This window comes from Monopterus albus, unplaced genomic scaffold (genome assembly GCF_001952655.1).
Source record: "Monopterus albus unplaced genomic scaffold, M_albus_1.0 scaffold321.1, whole genome shotgun sequence".
NCBI lineage: Eukaryota > Metazoa > Chordata > Actinopteri > Synbranchiformes > Synbranchidae > Monopterus > Monopterus albus.
Genome location: NW_018128201.1, coordinates 79383 through 98277, shown reverse-complemented (window position 1 = coordinate 98277; position 18895 = coordinate 79383). Strand labels below are relative to the sequence as shown.

General features: G+C 43.3%; 2 protein-coding genes across 2 annotated transcripts; both read right to left on the bottom strand.

Annotated features, from left to right (window-relative positions):
* Positions 1–1612: 1612 nt before the first annotated feature.
* Positions 1613–12330, bottom strand: adnpb (activity-dependent neuroprotector homeobox b). The gene is given in 6 exon segments (XM_020624163.1): positions 1613–3849; positions 3851–5679; positions 7074–7166; positions 8312–8428; positions 8807–8963; positions 11646–12330. Coding segments are annotated over 4 exon segments (3144 nt in total). The 5' UTR covers positions 8420–8428; positions 8807–8963; positions 11646–12330; the 3' UTR covers positions 1613–2735.
* A 1112-nt stretch (positions 12331–13442) lies between these two features.
* On the bottom strand, positions 13443–16682 carry dpm1 (dolichyl-phosphate mannosyltransferase subunit 1, catalytic). Its single transcript, XM_020624159.1, has 9 exons — positions 16498–16682; positions 16168–16267; positions 15689–15722; positions 15528–15604; positions 15064–15089; positions 14782–14877; positions 14598–14666; positions 14386–14500; positions 13443–13964 (listed from the first exon to the last, which is right to left on the bottom strand). The coding sequence occupies exons 1-9, from the start codon at positions 16626–16628 to the stop codon at positions 13860–13862; spliced, it is 753 nt and encodes a 250-aa protein (XP_020479815.1). The 5' UTR covers positions 16629–16682; the 3' UTR covers positions 13443–13859.
* Positions 16683–18895: the final 2213 nt, after the last annotated feature.

Sequence of the window (18895 nt, the reverse complement as noted above, 5' to 3'; positions counted from 1 at the left end):
CAGTCACGGAGTTGTTGTGAAGCCACTCCTTCGTTATTTTAGCTGTGTGCTTAGGGTCATTGTCTTGTTTGAAGGTGAACCTTCGGCCCAGTCTGAGGTCCTGAGCACTCTGGAGAAGGTTTTCGTCCAGGATATCCCTGTACTTGGCCGCATTCATCCTTCCCTCGATTGCAACCAGTCGTCCTGTCCCTGCAGCTGAAAAACACCCCCATAGCATGATGCTGCCACCACCATGCTTCACTGTTGGGACTGTATTGGACAGGTGATGAGCAGTGCCTGGTTTTCTCCACACATACCGCTTAGAATTAAGGCCAAAAAGTTCTATCTTGGTCTCATCAGACCAGAGAATCTTATTTCTCACCATCTTGGAGTCCTTCAGGTGTTTTTTAGCAAACTCCATGCAGGCTTTCATGTGTCTTGCACTGAGGAGAGGCTTCCGTCGGGGCACTCTGCCCTAAAGCCCCGACTGGTGGAGGGCTGCAGTGATGGTTGACTTTTTACAACTTTCTCCCATCTCCCGACTGCATCTCTGGAGCTCAGCCACAGTCATCTTTGGGTTCTTCTGTACCTCTCTCACCAAGGCTCTTCTCCCCCGATAGCTCAGTTTGGCCGGACGGCCAGCTCTAGGAAGGGTTCTGGTCGTCCCAAACGTCTTCCATTTAAGGATTATGGAGGCCACTGTGCTCTTTGGAACCTTAAGTGCAGCAGAAATTTTTTTTGTAACCTTGGCCAGATCTGTGCCTTGCCACAATTCTGTCTCTGAGCTCTTCAGGCAGTTCCTTTGACCTCATGATTCTCATTTGCTCTGACATGCACTGTGAGCTGTAGGGTCTTATGTAGACAGGTGTGTGGCTTTCCTAATCACATCCAATCAGTATAATCAAACACAGTTGGACTCAAATGAAGGTGTAGAACCATCTCAGGGATGATCAGATGAAATGGACAGAGCCTAAGTTAAATATATGAGTGTCACAGCAAAGGGTCTGAATACTTATGACCATGTGATATTTCAGTTTTTCTTTTTTAATAAATCTGCAAAAATGTCAAAAATTCTGTGTTTTTCTGTCAATATGGGGTGCTGTGTGTACATTAATGAGGAAAAAAATGAACTTAAATGATTTTAGCATATGGCTGCAATATAACAAAGAGTGAAAAATTTAAGGGGGTCTGAATACTTTCCGTACCCACTGTACGTGTCCAAACCTGACCTGGATTTGAATATAATTTTTAAATTTCTGTCCAAACCTGGCCTGAGCCCTCGGTAACTGATGGGTCTTGCAGGGGCTTGGTTGGGGTATGGTCCCCGCTGACTGGATGAAGACCACTGCACTACAGTAATCAATTCACCACGGGTGCACTTTGGACTGTAAACCTTTAGCCTCCATTGAGGAGGAACTAATGTCCCATTTTGACCAAAAACAGGGCAAATCATTCATTGTTGTACTGTCAACTTGCATGAACACTCTATAACAGGATGTTAAACCACTTGTTTATATAAAGTTTTGCTATGGGACCCTGAGTTTTGAATGTGATAGTTTTACCATAAATATTGCAAGATGAAAATTCAAGTACAGATGCAGACAGAAGCAGATTTTAAATACTCAATGTAAAAGAAATAATGTTTTTGTTAACTACTGCTGTACATCAAAATCGCTCTGTTCCTTACTTTGAACAATGAAGCCAGCACGGCCATTAGTCCTGTAAGAAGCACAATTGCAGAACTTTATTGTTTATAAATGCTTAAGTGAAAAATTAAAACATGGAACAAATACACACAATTCAAAGAACACACTGAACACAACTTTCTGGCTTGAAAAAAAAAAATGCATTCACTTTTGTGGACATCAGTATGGTGGCTACTATCCAGGTTTGTGGTGCAGAGAAACATTAAGTTAAACAGAAAGCAAGTACAGTACAGTCAAGGCGAATGTGCACAAGGCTGCAAAAAGTTGATGAAATGCTCCTTTATACCACAAGATAAGATTAGCTTGGTGCCACTATTCTGTCAGAGCAAAATTAATGGATAAAATAAAAAATTCAGATCAAATTAATAGCAAAAACAAATCAATTGTTATTTATAGGTAGTTTACAAAAAAGTCTTTTTTTTAAAATAAACGTATAAGAAAATACCAGCCACTAAAGCGACACATATCGTTAAGCATATGGGTGCAGATCATATGAGTCTACTTTACACACAGGTAATAGCAAATATTTAAGGGTACATGTACAGCAACATCTGTCCAAACAGGTCTAAAAGACTGTACAAATTTACACTATCTCAGTATTACTACATGAAAAATGATGGAATATCTGGTCAGCCCAACAGCTTTACCTCACAACAACTCAATATTTTAAGCCACACTTACAAGTTCAGTGGCTAAATCAATTTTTTTTAATCCCCTTCTCTCAATGTAATAAAGTATACTGAAGGCAAAAACCTTTTTCTGTTTGTTTGGTTTAACTTCATTGTTCATGGCTGCACTTTCCCTCCCACTCTGGGGGGAAACATAAAACAAAACTTTACATCAATCCCAGCTGCTCATCGAGTCCTGGCTTTAAATGTCATTGAATGGCTTGTTTAGAGTTTTCACCCAAGGAGATTTCTCTCTTTATTACTGGCATTTTCACAGACGCCCAGTGTAACAGTGTCCTTCAGTCCATGCGAGGCAGATTTGTTGGTGTGGATCAAACCTTAAGTGTCCCTCTGATGGTGGGAGTCCTTTTGAGTTTACCAGTCACACTTGCTGTTTGCCCAGCTGAGCCCCATCTCTGCCGCTTCTTGCAGATGATGGTACAAACTTGGGAATAATGATGGGTAGAGCATCTCTCCCTTTAGCAGCCTGTCTTCCTGAGCCCTCTGTGGGCCCAAAGCCATTCTCTACATGTGTCCCTTCGTCCTCATCGTCGTCATCTTCATCATCATCATCATCATCATCTTCTTCTTCATCGTCGTCTGACATATCATCTAGATCCGAGACAATCTTGGCTCCTGTCCTCAGCTCCATTTTCTTCTCGGCTCCAGTGAGCTGGTCGTCACCATGGAGATGCACCTCTCCCTCTCGCTCCCTGTTATTTTTCTGCTGCTCTTCCTCATCACTATCAGAGTCTATGGCAATGGGCTCAGAAAGGTCCAGAGGCATTTTCTGCGGTAAGGTGCTGTTGATTGTCCTGGTTTGGTCTCTGCTGGCACTGTTGGGTTTGTGGGCAGATGATGTTGCTTTACTACCTTCTACAGCTCCAACTGGCTTTTCCTTTGGAGGTGAGACCATGCCACCATTAGCAGCTATACGCTCCCTATGTCTCAGGAGAGCCTGCTCTGACACCCCCATTCGTGTCCTAGACGTCCGCCTCTTACTACTTCTGCCTTCGTACACCCCGTCCTGTTGGAACGCCAGCTCGTGCTTGACGTTGCTGAGCTTGTGCATGCTGAACCCGAGCAACACGCTAGCATTCTGGGTTTCACACTCCTGTATGCATTTCCATCTTCTGTTGACAAAGTGACTGGAGATGTCTGACTTCCACAGCCACAGACTGGCGGCCAGCTTCTCCACCTCTCGTTGTGTGGGATATGGTGCTCGATTGAAATACTGTGTTAGAAATGCCTTCCTGGACTCGTATGACTCATTTTCGTGTCCTTTAGGGTCAAGAGCCAGAACTACAGGTTCATCAGGATTTTCAACAAACGTAGATGGGCCGTTGATATCCTGTGGGTGGGCCTTTTCACCAGGAGGTCCTGGCCTCCTTCGCTTTGGTGCACTACTGTCAGAGCTATCAAAGCTGGCCCGCTTGAGAGCGCTGCTCTGGACCTGGCTGCCCCGAGAAGGGTGAGCTGCCCGGCTGTCCTGCCCAAGCAGTCATGTTACTAGTATAAACTCCCAGGCAGTGAATACACTTGTAGGTCAGTTTCTTTTCTACAGGGTGGACTGTCTGGATTACTTGGTGCCTCTCTCTCAGGTGGTGGGCCAGAGAGTCTGAGATCGGACCTTTAAGGATAGAAAAACAAAGAGGACACAGCGTCTTGCCCACATCTCTTTTGTATGGCACAGATGCCTGTAGGGGACTCTTGATTGGTGCACTGTCAGCGGCCCCAGAAGGTGTTCTGGGTGGGTGCTGAGGCATTAGCCTCTTGCCTGCCATTAGGGAGGCAGACAATGCTGATGAAACAGAGGTGTTGTTTTGAGCGTGAAACGCCACAGACTCCTCTGGAGCATCTCTCATGTTGTAGGTAGTGACAATCAACTGAACATTCTTGGGATTACCCTGCTGCAGGGTGAGGTCAAAGGTCAAGGGAGAGTCTGTGCGTGGGCCAACACTCTCAACTGGGTGCGACAGCCGCATGTGGGCCACCATCTTTTCAACGTCATTGAAAGTTGCACGGCAATGAGGGCAAGACAGACCATGGATCAACATGTGGTTTAACAATGTGTCACTAGGGAGATATCGGTTGCAGTAGAGACACTTGCTGGTGAAATTGTGGATCTTCATGATGTAGTTGGCTACAGCAGGCACCTTCTCCGCTTTGTGCTCTTTTTCAAAATGAGAACTGTACACGTTCTCTGGGAAGAGCTCGTTGCAGATGGTGCAGATTTTCCACTTCTGAGTGTAGGATGTGCCAAGGACTGAAGGACCACTTTTCTTGGCCGTGACAGAAGCTACAGTAGTAGCTGCCGCCTGGACACGTGAACCCAGGGGGTTGGATCTGAGTGAGGAAGAGGCACTAGCCACCACTGGGCTTCGCAGGCCACCACCAGAAATAAGCTGCTTTGCTGCATGCGACTGCTGGGGTACAGAAACCTGGGCATTCCCTGGTAAAGTAACCCTCACCTGCTGGCTACCAATAGAGAACGGCTGAGTAGTCACCGCTTTTAATCCTATTGCATCATGTCTTATCCCAGATAGAAGACTGTGAGAGTTGAAGCCCGTCTTTAATGCAATGATATCTCGGCCCAACTGCTGTGAGCCAGGAGACCTGGTAGTGGCCATTACTGCACCTTTAGGGCCCATCCCAATGATGGTCTTGTCTCCTTGGGTTTTGGCGGGGATCATGATTATGGGTTTGGGACGGGGGACTATGACACTAGTGTGGCCAATCATGGCAGTCACCTGGTAGCCAATCTTCTCGTGGTCCTCAATGACATGCTGAACAAGTGCCTCGTAGGTCCTCGGAACAAACAAGCACTTCTTGCAGTGGATCTGGTTGCCGTTAACATGGTTTGTGTTACTACTGTCTGTATTCCCTGTGCCACCATTCTGTGCATTCGCCTTCTGTCCTGGCTTCACTATATAGGGCTGGGCTACTTGCTGGAAGTGTTCCCGGTAGATGTGCTTTCGCACTACATTGTACAAAGGGTCCCTGTAGGTGCACTTCTTACAATAGTACACCGCCTGTTCCACACTGTCCCCGGTCCTCTTCAGCACCCCATCCCTCATCATGATCCCACCAGCTCCTGCCACCATCCCACCCGGGCCCTTTCGCACAGTGTTGTTAGGCATGTGGAAGAGTTTGATGTGGGTTTCCAGAGTCTTTTTGTTACCATTGTAAGTACAATAGGGACAGTTGAGCAGAATGTTGTTCTCAAAGTCCTCACTGTGGACATTGCGGAAGTGACTCTTGTACGCAGAGAAGTACTTGGATGAGAAGAGGCAGCCTGAGCAGCAGAACGGCTTCGATCTGTAGTCCTGGAGACACAGAGGTGGGAAGAGGGTTGGAATTTACTAGTTCTTTGTCTGAGAGAAACAAAACAATTGTATTGTACCTTTACACTTATTTTCTGATGTTTGGCTAAACAAAACAATAGATTCAAGTATCAGTGTTGCCAAGGTGCAGGATATTTACAAACAGGTGACAAATGAAAGAAAACAACCACATAAAGCGTCATCACATGCCACCAGAACAGCTCCAGGGATGAACACCATTCTTCTAAAAGATATTTCCTCATGTGGTGTTTGGATGATGGTGGTGGAGACGCTGTCCAATACGACACTTCAACATCTCCCATAGGTGTTCAACTGGGTTGAGATCTGGTGACTGTGAAGGCTACAGCATACGATTCACTTTCAGGGTGTAAAATTAACACCAGCCAAGTGCCATTGTGGCTAGATTGTTCATTTGGTGAATAAATCTCAGAAGACTACCCACCACACTGGCAGGTAAATGTGTAGCACAAACAGTATTGATAGTCCTTCCAGTAGGCACCCTGCTTCTGTGTGTGCAAGAGTTTGACACGCACACACCTGTATTCTGTGAGGACCCACTCCTACTCTGCCTAACTTTCTGAGACAAACATAAAAATAGGCTTTAGGTTGCAGCATAGGTGACACACGAGCCGAAAAATGGGCAGTGTAGTCAGCTGAACTGATTAAGATAAAGATAAAGTAGGAAGGAGCCTATCGGTTACACATGCATCTTAAAAACACTGCTGAAATGGTTTTGGTGGAGACATGGTTTGCTGTCCAAGTCCATCTAGCCAATTGTCTGGCCATAACAACCTCCACCAAGAAACAGTGTGTCCCTGTGTGTGTGCATGCGTCGCACAGACAGGGCACGAGACCAGACTTCAGGGACCTTGCAAAGAAGGAGGTGATTGTGACAGGGAGTGAGGAGTCTCAGGAGGAGCTTTTAGCCATTCCAATTCATTTTTGTTTGTCCCTGAATTTTACAATCATACTTCATAAGTTGTATTGTGGCTTTTAAATTTTAATTAAAAAAAATAAATGTATCAACTGCTGACTGATATAGCCTATTAATATAATTTTGCCTCTGTTTGTATTCAACATAATACCTCCATTCTCCCAAAAGATATTTCCTTCATGTGGTGTTTTGGTGGTGGTGGAGATGCTAACACATTGCTCTGACATCTCCCATAAGTGTTCAACTGGGTTGAGATCTGGTAGCTGCGAAGGTCATAGCATCTGATTCACATCATTTTCATACTCATCAAACCAGTCAGTCACCCCTCGTGTCCCATGGATGGGGACACTGTCCTCAATGAAGAGACCACTCACTTATTCAAAGTTTTCCTTTCATTTGTCACCTGTGTGTATGTGACAGAACAAATGTGTGTACGACATACCTGAACTTTGGTATGTGATGGTTCCCACATGCACACATCTTCCCACGTTGTGTGTTTTATATAAACCTCTGGTGGAGTAAAGTCTTTGTAGTCCTAAATAACAAAGAAATTAACATTAAAACTTGATGATGAAGCAAAGGCACAATTAGTGAGGAGAGTATTTCAAGTACAGCCATGATATATGCTTATGTGGAAACATAAAAGGGGGCTTCTGGGTAACTGTAGGAAACAGATTTGTTGACGTTCATGAATCCAAAATCTGCATCTGCTGTCCTCAGTGTCGAACAAATGCTGATTAGATGAAGCACAATACAAAAATCTGAGAGAATATTTATTTTGTTATTCAGAAATACTTCACCAGGATGAAATGAGCACTCTGTATCCAGCCTTTTATTGTCCTCTGGAACATACGTTTACTATATGTTGGGGCTGGAAAGCAAGTCATTGTTTTTACTTATGGTCTTCATATACACTTACTGAGGAGTATAGATTCTAGATCGGAGTTCTCGTGCCCATCTGTTACTGAAATCTGTCAGATGTGAATGTGTGACATCATTCAGGTAGTCGCCTAAAGACAGTCAGACACCTCATCTAACCTGACCAAATCTGTATAATTCTTCAGGTCTGTGCTTATAAAATCCAGAGGACTGGAGGCTGAATTATGTGATACCTCTGGTTTTTCCTTTTAAGCCTGAGGAGCATCCTCAGCCTCCATTAAGGGAGATATATCAGATGATAAGGTACAGTACCTGTGTGCACAGCTGGTATGTAGTGTAGCTGGGTACTAATTACAGAAAAATTGAATTAGTTTTACTTTATTACCAACTTCCAGATGAATTCTGATGAAAGAAATTGCTCAGTTTAAACCCCAGTTAATATTTACTAATTCATTAATTATTTTAAATGTCATTTTTCACACGGTTGACACATTTTTGCATGTGCAGCTCACTTTCTCTTCTGAATAACGGCTGCAAGTTTGTGCTATCTTAGAAAATAAGTGTACCAAATGATCACTCTGATCTGACCTACAACTGGCTCCAAATTATATGGTTCTTTCCAAGAAACTTCTTAATAAATTACTTGGACATAAACTGAATTTACAAACAGGTAAAATTAAGTGAAGACAATCAATCATGAGAAAGTGGAAAATACACAATTGTTTTTAAGGTAAAGTTAATACGAAAGGTACAGTAGAATGCACAGTAATCAGAAAAACACTGAAACCTAGACGTGCTCACCACTAAGTGATCTCTACAGAACTCCAAGCCGATGTCTCCCAGAACCTTCTTGACATTTTTCCTGGCTTTCCTCAGACTGGCCAGGTTATTGACAGGGAGCTGGAACATTCTGTCCACCTGCACCAAACAAACACATACAGCATGTGATCAGTGGGTGTAGGGGTCAGATTTATACAGGTGAACAGTCCACAGAGCAGGGACGCAGGCTAAAACAATCCTCTGTTAAAACAGCACAGGAGACATGTGGGTTCCACTGAGACAATAGAAAAACAATGCAGAAGTCCAGTTTGAGCAACAGATTGTGAATGAAGATTTATTAGGTGACAAAAGACTGCACAACGGTTTGTAATGCTCACACACTGAAGATCACAGCTCTGCAATATTATCATAGCAGCAACTTTTTAACTTGTGACAATCATGAGTCAAACAGCCGAAAAAAACCTTTTCATTATAAAGTATTTCTGGTTAAATAATTTGCCAGAACTGGATGCTTACATGGATTTGATTGAGCCTGGTTCAATGTTTTGAGCAGCGTGTTTTCCCACAGCCCTCTGTTGTTGCACCACTGCTGTGCTGATTGACTGCCTCCATTCACATACATGAGAAGGGTGTTGTCTTTTTTACCCAAAGCTCAAACTGGTCTGAAGGCAGCCTTATTTTGAAAGGTACATGGAGAGAAACGTACTACCATAAGTTCGTCACAGCACACATTCTGACTTGTCATGGCAGGAAGAGCACAGGTGTTAGTAATGACATTTATAATGGCTGTTCAATTCAAGTGCCTCCGTAAGCTTTGACAGTGTGACAGCGAGCCAGCATGAACAATACCAGGACCCTGACAGTGAAGGTACACTATGGCGTTTCTGACCTCTAGTAACCCCATGGAGCATGGTCCACAGTTTGGTTATTTTGTCCATGTGCATGCACATGCACATAGGTGAGGTGATACACATTCCTGCCAATGGTTTTTCCACTATTGGCTGACATGGTGTGGTAAGATATACAAGTCATAGCTCAACACACCTTTACATAATTGGGCGCTGAGGATACACAGCAATGTGCCAGTAAAGGCAGGGTATAAGAGATGCCTGGCTTGTAACAAAGATGTAAACAATCCAGGTTTTAAATTATTTTAAAACATTTGGCTTTACATTGCAGGGCAACTTAATCTGTGAAGATGCAGGCCAGTGCTCTGCTCTGCTTTGACCTGGCAAAGCCTCATTTAGCTGTATGGAGCAGAAAGACACGTTGCTCGCAGAAAAACAGACCCACTGGTTCAATTCAAAACACAGCTGATGCGCCATCCATCCATACGTTGTGTTATTATCAGTAACACCATGTTCGGCATTAGTAAAGCCACTTGCCAGAAGAAAAAAGCCTGTTTAATTCACCGTCTGAAGTGGCTGGCCCAATGTCTCTATTCAACCCATGGCTGATTACTGTGAGGTCAAAGGTCACCGAGGCAGTTCAGTGACAACAAACAGCACAGTCCCAAACAACACTTCAGCCTTTTTCCCTCCTAGAAAGGCCAAAACAAAGAGGTGGAACCATGTGTGTGTAGTTCCACCAACTGTCGGCTTAGAAGCGAGCCGAGAGAACTGGAGACACTTCTGCTGCTCTGCCTGTCTGTCTCACATCCAGAAATATGCAACGAGACATATACTCCTGCCCACTTCCTCTCTCTGTCTCTCCTCCCTGCTTCCTCCCATTACTTGTAGAATCCAAATTTATTTACAAAAAAAATATAACATTCCTTGCAATTTCATCCTTGTGAAAAGCCCAGATGGGATTGTTTTGTTCAGGACAGGTTTAGGTCTCAAGTAGTAAACTCAACTGAGCGGCATTTTGTGGAGGGGGAAGGGAGGAGGAGGGAAGGAGGGAGGAAGGGGAGGGACAGAAGGAGCAAGAGAGAGGATGAGGTGGGGGTGAGGAAGAGGAGGGAGTGAGAGGGAGGAGGAGCAAGTAAGCAAGTGAGGGTAGAAGGAGTGTGGGGGAGTGATGAGAGGAAAGGAGAGGACAGAGTGAGCTACGGAAGTGGAAGGGGGTGGGGAGGCAGGGAGGTCGGTCAGGCCCAGAGGAGAAGGAGGGTGAGGGAGGAGGGGAAGAGGCTTAGGGGGGAGAGAGAAAATGGATGAGGGTGAGAGAAAGAGGGGGCGATGGATAGGCACAAACAGGGAGGGGGTGGGAGGAAAAGGAGAGGGAGAAAAGCCAAGCAGAGAGCTGAGCAGGAGGGAAGGGAGGGAGAGAAGCAAGAGGAGAGGGAGGTGAGGCGAGAGGAGGCTGCTCTGCTCTGCTGAGGGCTGCTGGCAGAAAGCAGGTCTCCCCCTTCTACTGTAGTGTGAGAAAGAAACAAGGCTCACAAACCTTCAGACACAGACCTCCTCACACTCACTCAGTCCTCCACTACTGCCGTTTACACTCCTCCATATGCTTACAGAGGGGAGAAGCTTCGGGTGACATCCACACTCACCAACATCCCAAAAATAATTTGTGCTTAAAATGCACAGGATAACTGTGCCACTGGGCTGAACACCAGTATGCAGCCCTTAATAAAAAGGTGGAGGGCTGTGTACATGTGTGAGTATGTGGTTGATGCTAGTGACCATGATCATCACCTGACCTGTCCTGATCAGGTGACAGCCCTCCACCCCCTCTTTCCACTGGATCAAACACGAGGTATGAGTGCATCACAACCATGGTTGTCACCTGGCTGAACCCTGATCATCTTTGAGGGTTTGGCTATATAAAGAAAAACTTGCAAAGGTTAATTAAACAAACTGTTAAATGAACTCCATGCCACAATGTGACTGTGATTATATATTAATTTCGTGTATTCCCAATTCATAACTCAGTACAGTAATGCAGGTACTTCCAATATTCGCAAAATTTCTCTCGTTCAAAACTGGTGGTGCGGTGTGGTAACGCTCTTGTCAGTTCATCTAATATCTGATCAGGAGCCGGCAGTCCCCAGATCGATAGCTTTGGCAGGGAGCTGCTACCACTGACAAAGGGGGCACACCGCGCTAAGTTAGCATGCTAAGCTAGGCCAACTCGCACCAACAACACGAGCTATTCAAAAACTAACACTGTTGTGTCTCTCCTTACTTTTCCACAGATCACATTCGTCTGCGTTTATCTAGGTTATTGCAAACAAACCTATCGGAGAAGTCATTCAACTTGCGGTTATGTTGAATCCACCTGACTAACGTTAGCTAGATCGACAGCCAAGTTACCTTAGCTGTAGTTCACCGCATCACCGCAGGTAGCCACAGCTAACAAGCAAACTATCCCAGTTAAGGGTTATTATGTACAACATTATGACAGCCAAGTTTACCTGCTTTCACATGCAGTGCTCCCGTCTGAGTGAAATGTGTCTCCTCAGGATGACTGAGGTGATGTACAGACACTTTCACTTCTTGTAGACAGCTCGGTGATATCCTTCCAGGTGACAACTAGCTTCGTGGGAGGGAATCAGCCACCCGGCCGTCTGTCTACCCTCCAAACACGACTGTCCCTCGCTACAACGAGGGCTATCCTCCTTGCTCTGATCGGCAAACGGGAACAGAAAGCCTCGGAGCCTCATGAGACAATTAAAGCCTCCATGCCCTGGAACAGTGAGGGCGGACACATGCCCCCTTTCGCAAACAACTACCGGCGTCCCCGCTCTTTCAGATATATTGCCTAGGTCTGCCTATGATTGCTTGGCAGCCGATAACGCTTTTCCCATTCTCTGACGGACAATACACATCCAGCCTAGAAACTGCCCTATCCAAAATGGCGCAAATAAAAGGGGCGGAAGTGACATCTACTTGATTAACATAAATAATCTCATTGTGAGATCCTTGCGAGTCCAGCTCATTAAAACTCCTAATTGGTTTGTCAATCAATTTGATCAATTAAGCAAATGTTTGTCCAAAAATGCTCATCTCGCCCCTCACAGTCTGCAGCCTTTCCCTGTGGGGTAAACAACCAGGCGCAGTAGTTGCGTGATCTGGCCGACAGCGGGCGTCCTTCTGAAGCGGGTTGCTCCGCGGTCAGGATACATCTGGCGTTACCCCTTCACTGCGGAGGGTCGGACGGACAGTGCCTCAGCACTCAGCTGGGGTGGCGCTGTACTGAGTTGTGTAGTATCTGCCCGGTTGTACCAAACCGACCGGGACTACTTTCCAGTACAGTGCCTGGTGAAAGGCTTCCCAGGGAACACCACTGTAAATATCCGCACTTAATACCCTTTGACACTGCCTTTAACCTATGGTAAAATGTCTTCGTCAGATGGGGTTAATTCTTACCCTTCTACCCCCACTCCCATCATTATCATCATCAAAGTGAGCCACCCCATTCCTGCCACTTAACGAATCTTGTATAATGCCAGAATACTACCTTGCTGATATGCAACTCTTGATTCATCAGATGGTGTTTTCATGATTTGTATTCCATAACAAATTTCCAAATAAATAGATGCACAAGAACAAAACAGACTAGTCCTAGAGCATTTGGGGCCTCCGGTGGTCTGAGACCATGGCGAAGTGATCCACCTGATAATCCAGCCCTGACACTTTAATTAGTGTAAGAATAAAAGTGGGATGTTAAATATCTATACGATTTATATATTTTTTCTTTATATTCATCCTGTTGTGACCCCTGACATTTCCATTAGTGTTGTGTCAGAGATGTAAAAGCTGGTATCTGTTGACTACTGCCGTCTCAGCATCGTACACTGGGAAAGACCAGGAGATGTTAACAGCTCCAAACAAAGCTAGTAGCTGGACCCTGAGTTCATTTTTTCTGTCAGACTGCTGTTATAAGTCAGGAATGGCTTTGACTTCCACGTTCCACTACACATCTTCTTTTGCTGGTGGGCAAGCCTCTGGGGAGCCAGGACTTTTGACTGTAATTCTGATAAGTTACATGAGTGGTAGACATTATCATCATCCAGGATGGACTAAAGGTTTTTCTTGCACGTGGTTGAAGGTTAAAATCTTTTCTTTTCACTGTTGACCTGTCTGTTACCTGACACTTGTTTCAGGTTTACCTTTGATCAGTGAATATCATTCAGAAAAGCTGGTTGCTCTCTGCAACTCAGTTTAGGTTTAGACTCTATACAAAAAAGGACAAGAAAACCAGAGCTGGCAATACAAACAGTTTAATGTCATACAAACAATCTCAAGTGTAGCAGTTAGTCACACACTATAAACCCTTCTGACAACTGTATTAATACAGAGTTCAGTGACTTCTGGATTGTGAATGATGAGATACTGTGTGTTGTGTTCAAAATTCTTTATAGAGGATGATGGGAATGTAAAGCACTGTATTTCTTCAGTATTCTGGATGGCCACTGTCAGGGAGTTAGTTTATATTTACTGCTAACAGGGGGAAGGGGGGGGAGACCATTTCCCTTGTCATTTGCTGTTATGTCACTGTCCGACCATAGACAAGCAGAGCTTTCCCCCTCATTACAAGCCTGATATAACTTCTGTTTATACAGCAACCTGGAGGGTGAAAGGAACACTATACGACTGTGGCGTGTCCAAACTGAGGGCATCAGTAATCATGTCGTGGCGAAGAGTGTGAGCAGTCCTTTCACAAACGAAACTATCTCATTTCCTCCCAGTTTGGACTCTCCATAAACTCGATCCACAAATGAAATGGGTACCTGTGGTTTAAGAGAAGAAAAGCAAACTGTTGCTGAATTTGGTGATTCAGAACTCAGGGAGAAAGTTAAGATAAACTTCAGTGATGTAATGTTCTTTAACCAACAACATTAATATAGGTCTTTCTGAATTAGACATAGCCCCACAAATCTGAAATTGGCTGTTTACTTGATGCAGAAAAAGCAGTAAAATGTTTTTTGTTTCACAAATGTAAAAGTGGGTTTAACTGTGTCTAAGGCTTTTTGCCATGCATCATCAAGTTTCCTCCAAATCAGAAGCTGCAACTCAAAAGGTAACTTCATTGTCAATGCAGGGTCCACGTTATGGAAATAATTTATCTGAAAACCGTATGAACCCTGTAAAAAATGACCCCAAAAAACAAACAGATCAATTGATCAGTCAGTCAACTGATTAGGGCGTCACCTCTCCAACTGTGTAGTTGAGCTGTCTGGCACGGACAATCATCTCCATCTGAAAGACGTAGCCTTTAGACACACACCGCTCGACTAGATTCTCCAACACCTTCTTCTTGTACAGCCTGACACGAGTAACAACAAAGAGCACAAGTGTGAGAAAATATTCACATATCTCTCAAAAGTCAGTGGCACTTATTTCACAGTATGTGCACCATTTACCTGAAGCTGCCTGTGAGATCTGAAGCACCAGGTCTCAACAACACTTGAGTCAAAAAGTTGGCTCCCCGACTGTGAACAAGCAACAGAAGAAAAAAAAAAATCTCTGTCTGTTGTAATCACAGGGTCAGTGCAAGACGGCTGAGTGGAAACTTAAGAGACTGTATTGTTGTTGACTTGCAGTCACCTGATGAGTTTCCTGCGCAGGTCCCAGCCGTACACGCCTCCGTTCCCTTGGTATCGAGTACCAGATACCAGGTCATAATTACCTTCCTTCTGCTTTCTGACAAGAAAAAAAAAACTTTTATCTTAAGGATATGTGAACAATTTCATTTCCAGTTGTGCTAAAATATTGTAAACTAATATTATTCAAATGTTCAAAAAAATAATTTTTTACTGTGTATATGAGCTGAAAAAAAAAATTAAAATACAAAGACAAGATGTGAAATGTAGATAAAGAGACACTTACTCAATAAATTCTGGGATAAATTTGGGCTGGAAAAAAAACAGACAAACAGATCAGGTGAACTCAAGCCTCAGATCCAAGTTTGGCACCACCTTTAATGCAATTCAGACATCAGTTATAGAATTAGCTAAAGCTGAAATGATTATCTGACTAGGTTCAGCAACTATTCTGATGTTTAACTGTTTTTAACTATGGCTCCAGCTTTCTGAATGTGAAGATTTGCTTATTTTTTATGTGACAGTAACCTAAATATACTTTAGGGTTTCAGATGATGCCCTTCACACAAAACAAGCAAAATGAAGAGACATTTTACAGACCAAACAATCAATGGATTAATCAAAAACACAACTGGCAAAGTAATGATAATAAGTGCTATATGACCATCCACTTCTTCTAAGCCAGGACAGGTCACACACCCTGTGAGAGTGAACTTACTGTTTACACACAATGAAACAAGCTCCACTCACATGATGTGAAAGATCTGCATCCATGATGATGATGAAGTTCCCAGTTGCATGCTTCATGCCATGGATGTAGGCAGTGCCTTTGGAAGGAAGCAGGAGATGATCAGAAGTTGGAAAAGGTTAGCAGAACAAATACACCACTTTTCACACAGTTTCACACTCACCTAGACCCAACTTTTTCTCTCTAGGCCGTAGAAGCTGAAACACAGAACAGAGAACAAATGTGTGCACAAAGACCCCAAGCACTACTCACTTACTAGAATCAGGTGTTACATAGGCATGGTAGATGTCTACCAAGATCATACCCAAACTATCAGCTGTTGTCTCTAAGTCATTTTAAAGAACTCCATTAATATATTGTAGCAATGGGGTGGAGCAGCACTCGGCGGGGTCCGCCAGCATGCCTGCTGGGGCAGAAACCAAGGTTTCTGTTCATAGGGTCTGGTGGTGTTTATGGGCTTTGGCGTTTACATAAATAATTGGTGTGTGTGTGTATGTGTGTTCAGTTTTGTCTGACTACTTTTTTAAAAATTGTTATCATTGTAAGCACATTGAGATCATAAAGCATTGTATATAAATTAAATGTATTATTATTTTGTTCTTCTGAAAGAAGGGCAGGGGTTAACACTGATTTATAACTTACTATTTTATCCTCTCCATAAATTTTCTGCAACTGCTCTGCCACCTCCAATGTCCCATCTGGGCTTCCGTCGTCAATGACAATAATCTCGTAGTTATAGCCACTGTAAATGCAAAATAAAGGATGAAACATCTTTTGACACACATACATACACTAGTCTACTGGCACATTAAACGTTACAAAAGTCGGCTAACTAGAACATAACCAGTTTCCACTGTAGCCGAGATGTCATTTGTTCCCTCTGGTGTAGTGACAGCTCAGCACTGGCAGGCTTGATCACAGCAGTAACGTTAGCTGCTAGCTTGGCAGCTACGCCAGCTTCCCTGAACTCACCTTTGACCGAAATATTTCACCAAAAGCCACACTATCAAAGGCAGGTTTTCCCTTTCGTTGTAGGTAGGTAATAAAACAGAATATTTGTCCCCACTATTCCGATTTGGGTACAAACTTTTTTTGCTTGCCATGGCGCTGTGAATCTACTTTAGCTCCACTGCGCAAAGGTGAAAAAGAGCCTCACAACATCCTGTTTTTATTTTCAAAATAAAGTATTAGACTGATCACTTGAAAACGAAATCAATGCCCAGTGGCATTAAAACTTATTTAACTGTTGTGGAAAAAGTCCTTAGATCTTTTACTTAAATCTAAGCAATATAAGTTGGAGGGGTACAACTAATTATTATTATTAATATTAATAACTACATTTCCAAGCAAATATAACAGGGTCTTATTTGTCAGCTCTGCTATTGTGCTTTGCTCCCAGACTCATCCACCCCATTGGTCTGCTGTTCATGACACCTAAATATTTCCCGGTTGTTACCTGTCTCATTTTTAGTAACAATACTGAGTAAGAAATTAGTCTGTCACTTCTGTTCCCCATATTTCTATGTTTGAACAGAAAAATATTGTGAAAGGAAACCCATAAGGGTGCTTAAAGACTTTCTACATTATCTGATAAATAGTAAATATGGGATAGCACATTTATTTGAGCTCTACTCCCCCTTCCCTGACACTCTGCTGCCTACAGGCCTTCTGTTGTTATTCCAGCTTCCTTTCTCTGTGTTTTCAAATTATGGCATGGAAGCCTGCCCCATCTGACACCTAGCAAAGGTTGTAAGAAGTGTTTTTTGAATACAGAGTACTCATTTCAAACATGTAATCAGCTCGTCTGCTAAAATTCTGAAGCAGTGCCTGCCAGACCAAAGAGGCATTTTTCTGTTTCTTTAAAATTTGAATCTGTATCATGAATAATGCAGTGAAGCCTAATGATTACAACAACATGAAATAGAAAGTCACTTTCCCCATTTTAGGGGTCACCACAGCAAATTGTCACATTTGACACATGTTTTACACCAGATGCCCTTCTTGACACAACCCTGATTTGAACCTGGGCTGCAGTGGCAAGAGTGCTGCTCCTTAACCACTAGCATACCAGGGATGGCTATGGAGCCATATAGTTTTCAATGTGAGGCAAAGACCTAAAGACAGATGTTGTTATAAAAATACAGGGAAACCATGGACACACATGACCTCTAAAGAGTCTTGTTACCTGAAACCCTTTACATTTTTTTTAATAATCACACCATTACAAAGTTATCTATAATTCAGGAACTTAAGGTGAGTCTTGAAGACTGTCCTCCCAGGTCTCCAGCCAATTTCTAAACCACTCTTTTATATAATGATGGATAGGAGACCAAAGCTTATAGTGTTGATTGTCTGATAAATAGTAAACATGGGGCAGGACAATTCTCTTGGCTATACTTCCCTCTTCACGACACTCTGCTGCCTAAAGACCTTCTGTTGGTATTCCAGCTTCTCTACCTTCTGTTTTGATGCAGTGAAACCATGGCCTCTAAAGAGTTTTGTTATCAACACTGGTTGCCCTTTTATATGAACTGAATTATGGGATGATGTCCCAGTAGTATTGTTAGCTTCTAACCTTTTTGTTAGAAATTAACCCAATTCTTTTGTTGGAAGCACGAGAAGTGACGACAGGAGAGGACTCTTTAAAATCAGCAGAAAGTTTACTGAATGTCTGATCACAGGTAGGCCTTACAGTGCTGGGATCAGAGAGACAGAGCTCCCGCAGGAGTTCCATCCACTGACCTCGAATTAAGGTCTTACAATACATTTTATTTTCTTGGGCTTGTGTGTGTGATGCTAATTTGTATGTTAAATGTAGGTGTGGGTGCAAAACAAGCCAACTTGTCTTTGTTAAAATGTGAATTGGCTGTCTGGTCACAAAGAGATGCAGACATCTAGTCTCTACACAGAACTTACAGCATTCAAAGTAATCAGATTCTGCTTCATTACAGCTGTAAGATATATAAGCAAGGGAAACAAATGTATTAAAATAACCAAAGCTCAGTAGTTCTGGACAATCATCAATACACCTGTAATATGCATAAAGAAGTAAGATAACGTTATGAAGGGTAACTAAAAGGAACTACAGGTATGAGAAGTAACTAAAGCTGATAAACTAACTAGAGTCTATAAGACTCAAATCTTACAGTATGGTCTGCCTGGTGCTATGTTGCTGCTCTGCTGAAGAGGATGATCTGTGACAGTGCCTTCAACTGAGTGCAAATGTTTGTGCTGCAAGTGGACTCATAAGCTACATTTTAGGAACTTACAGAAACGAGTGGAAAAAATATTTTTTAATTTTGATCTCTGTAGCTTCCATATGGATGTAACTTGGTATGTAAGAGACAGGCCAGATCAACTCTGTGTGGAA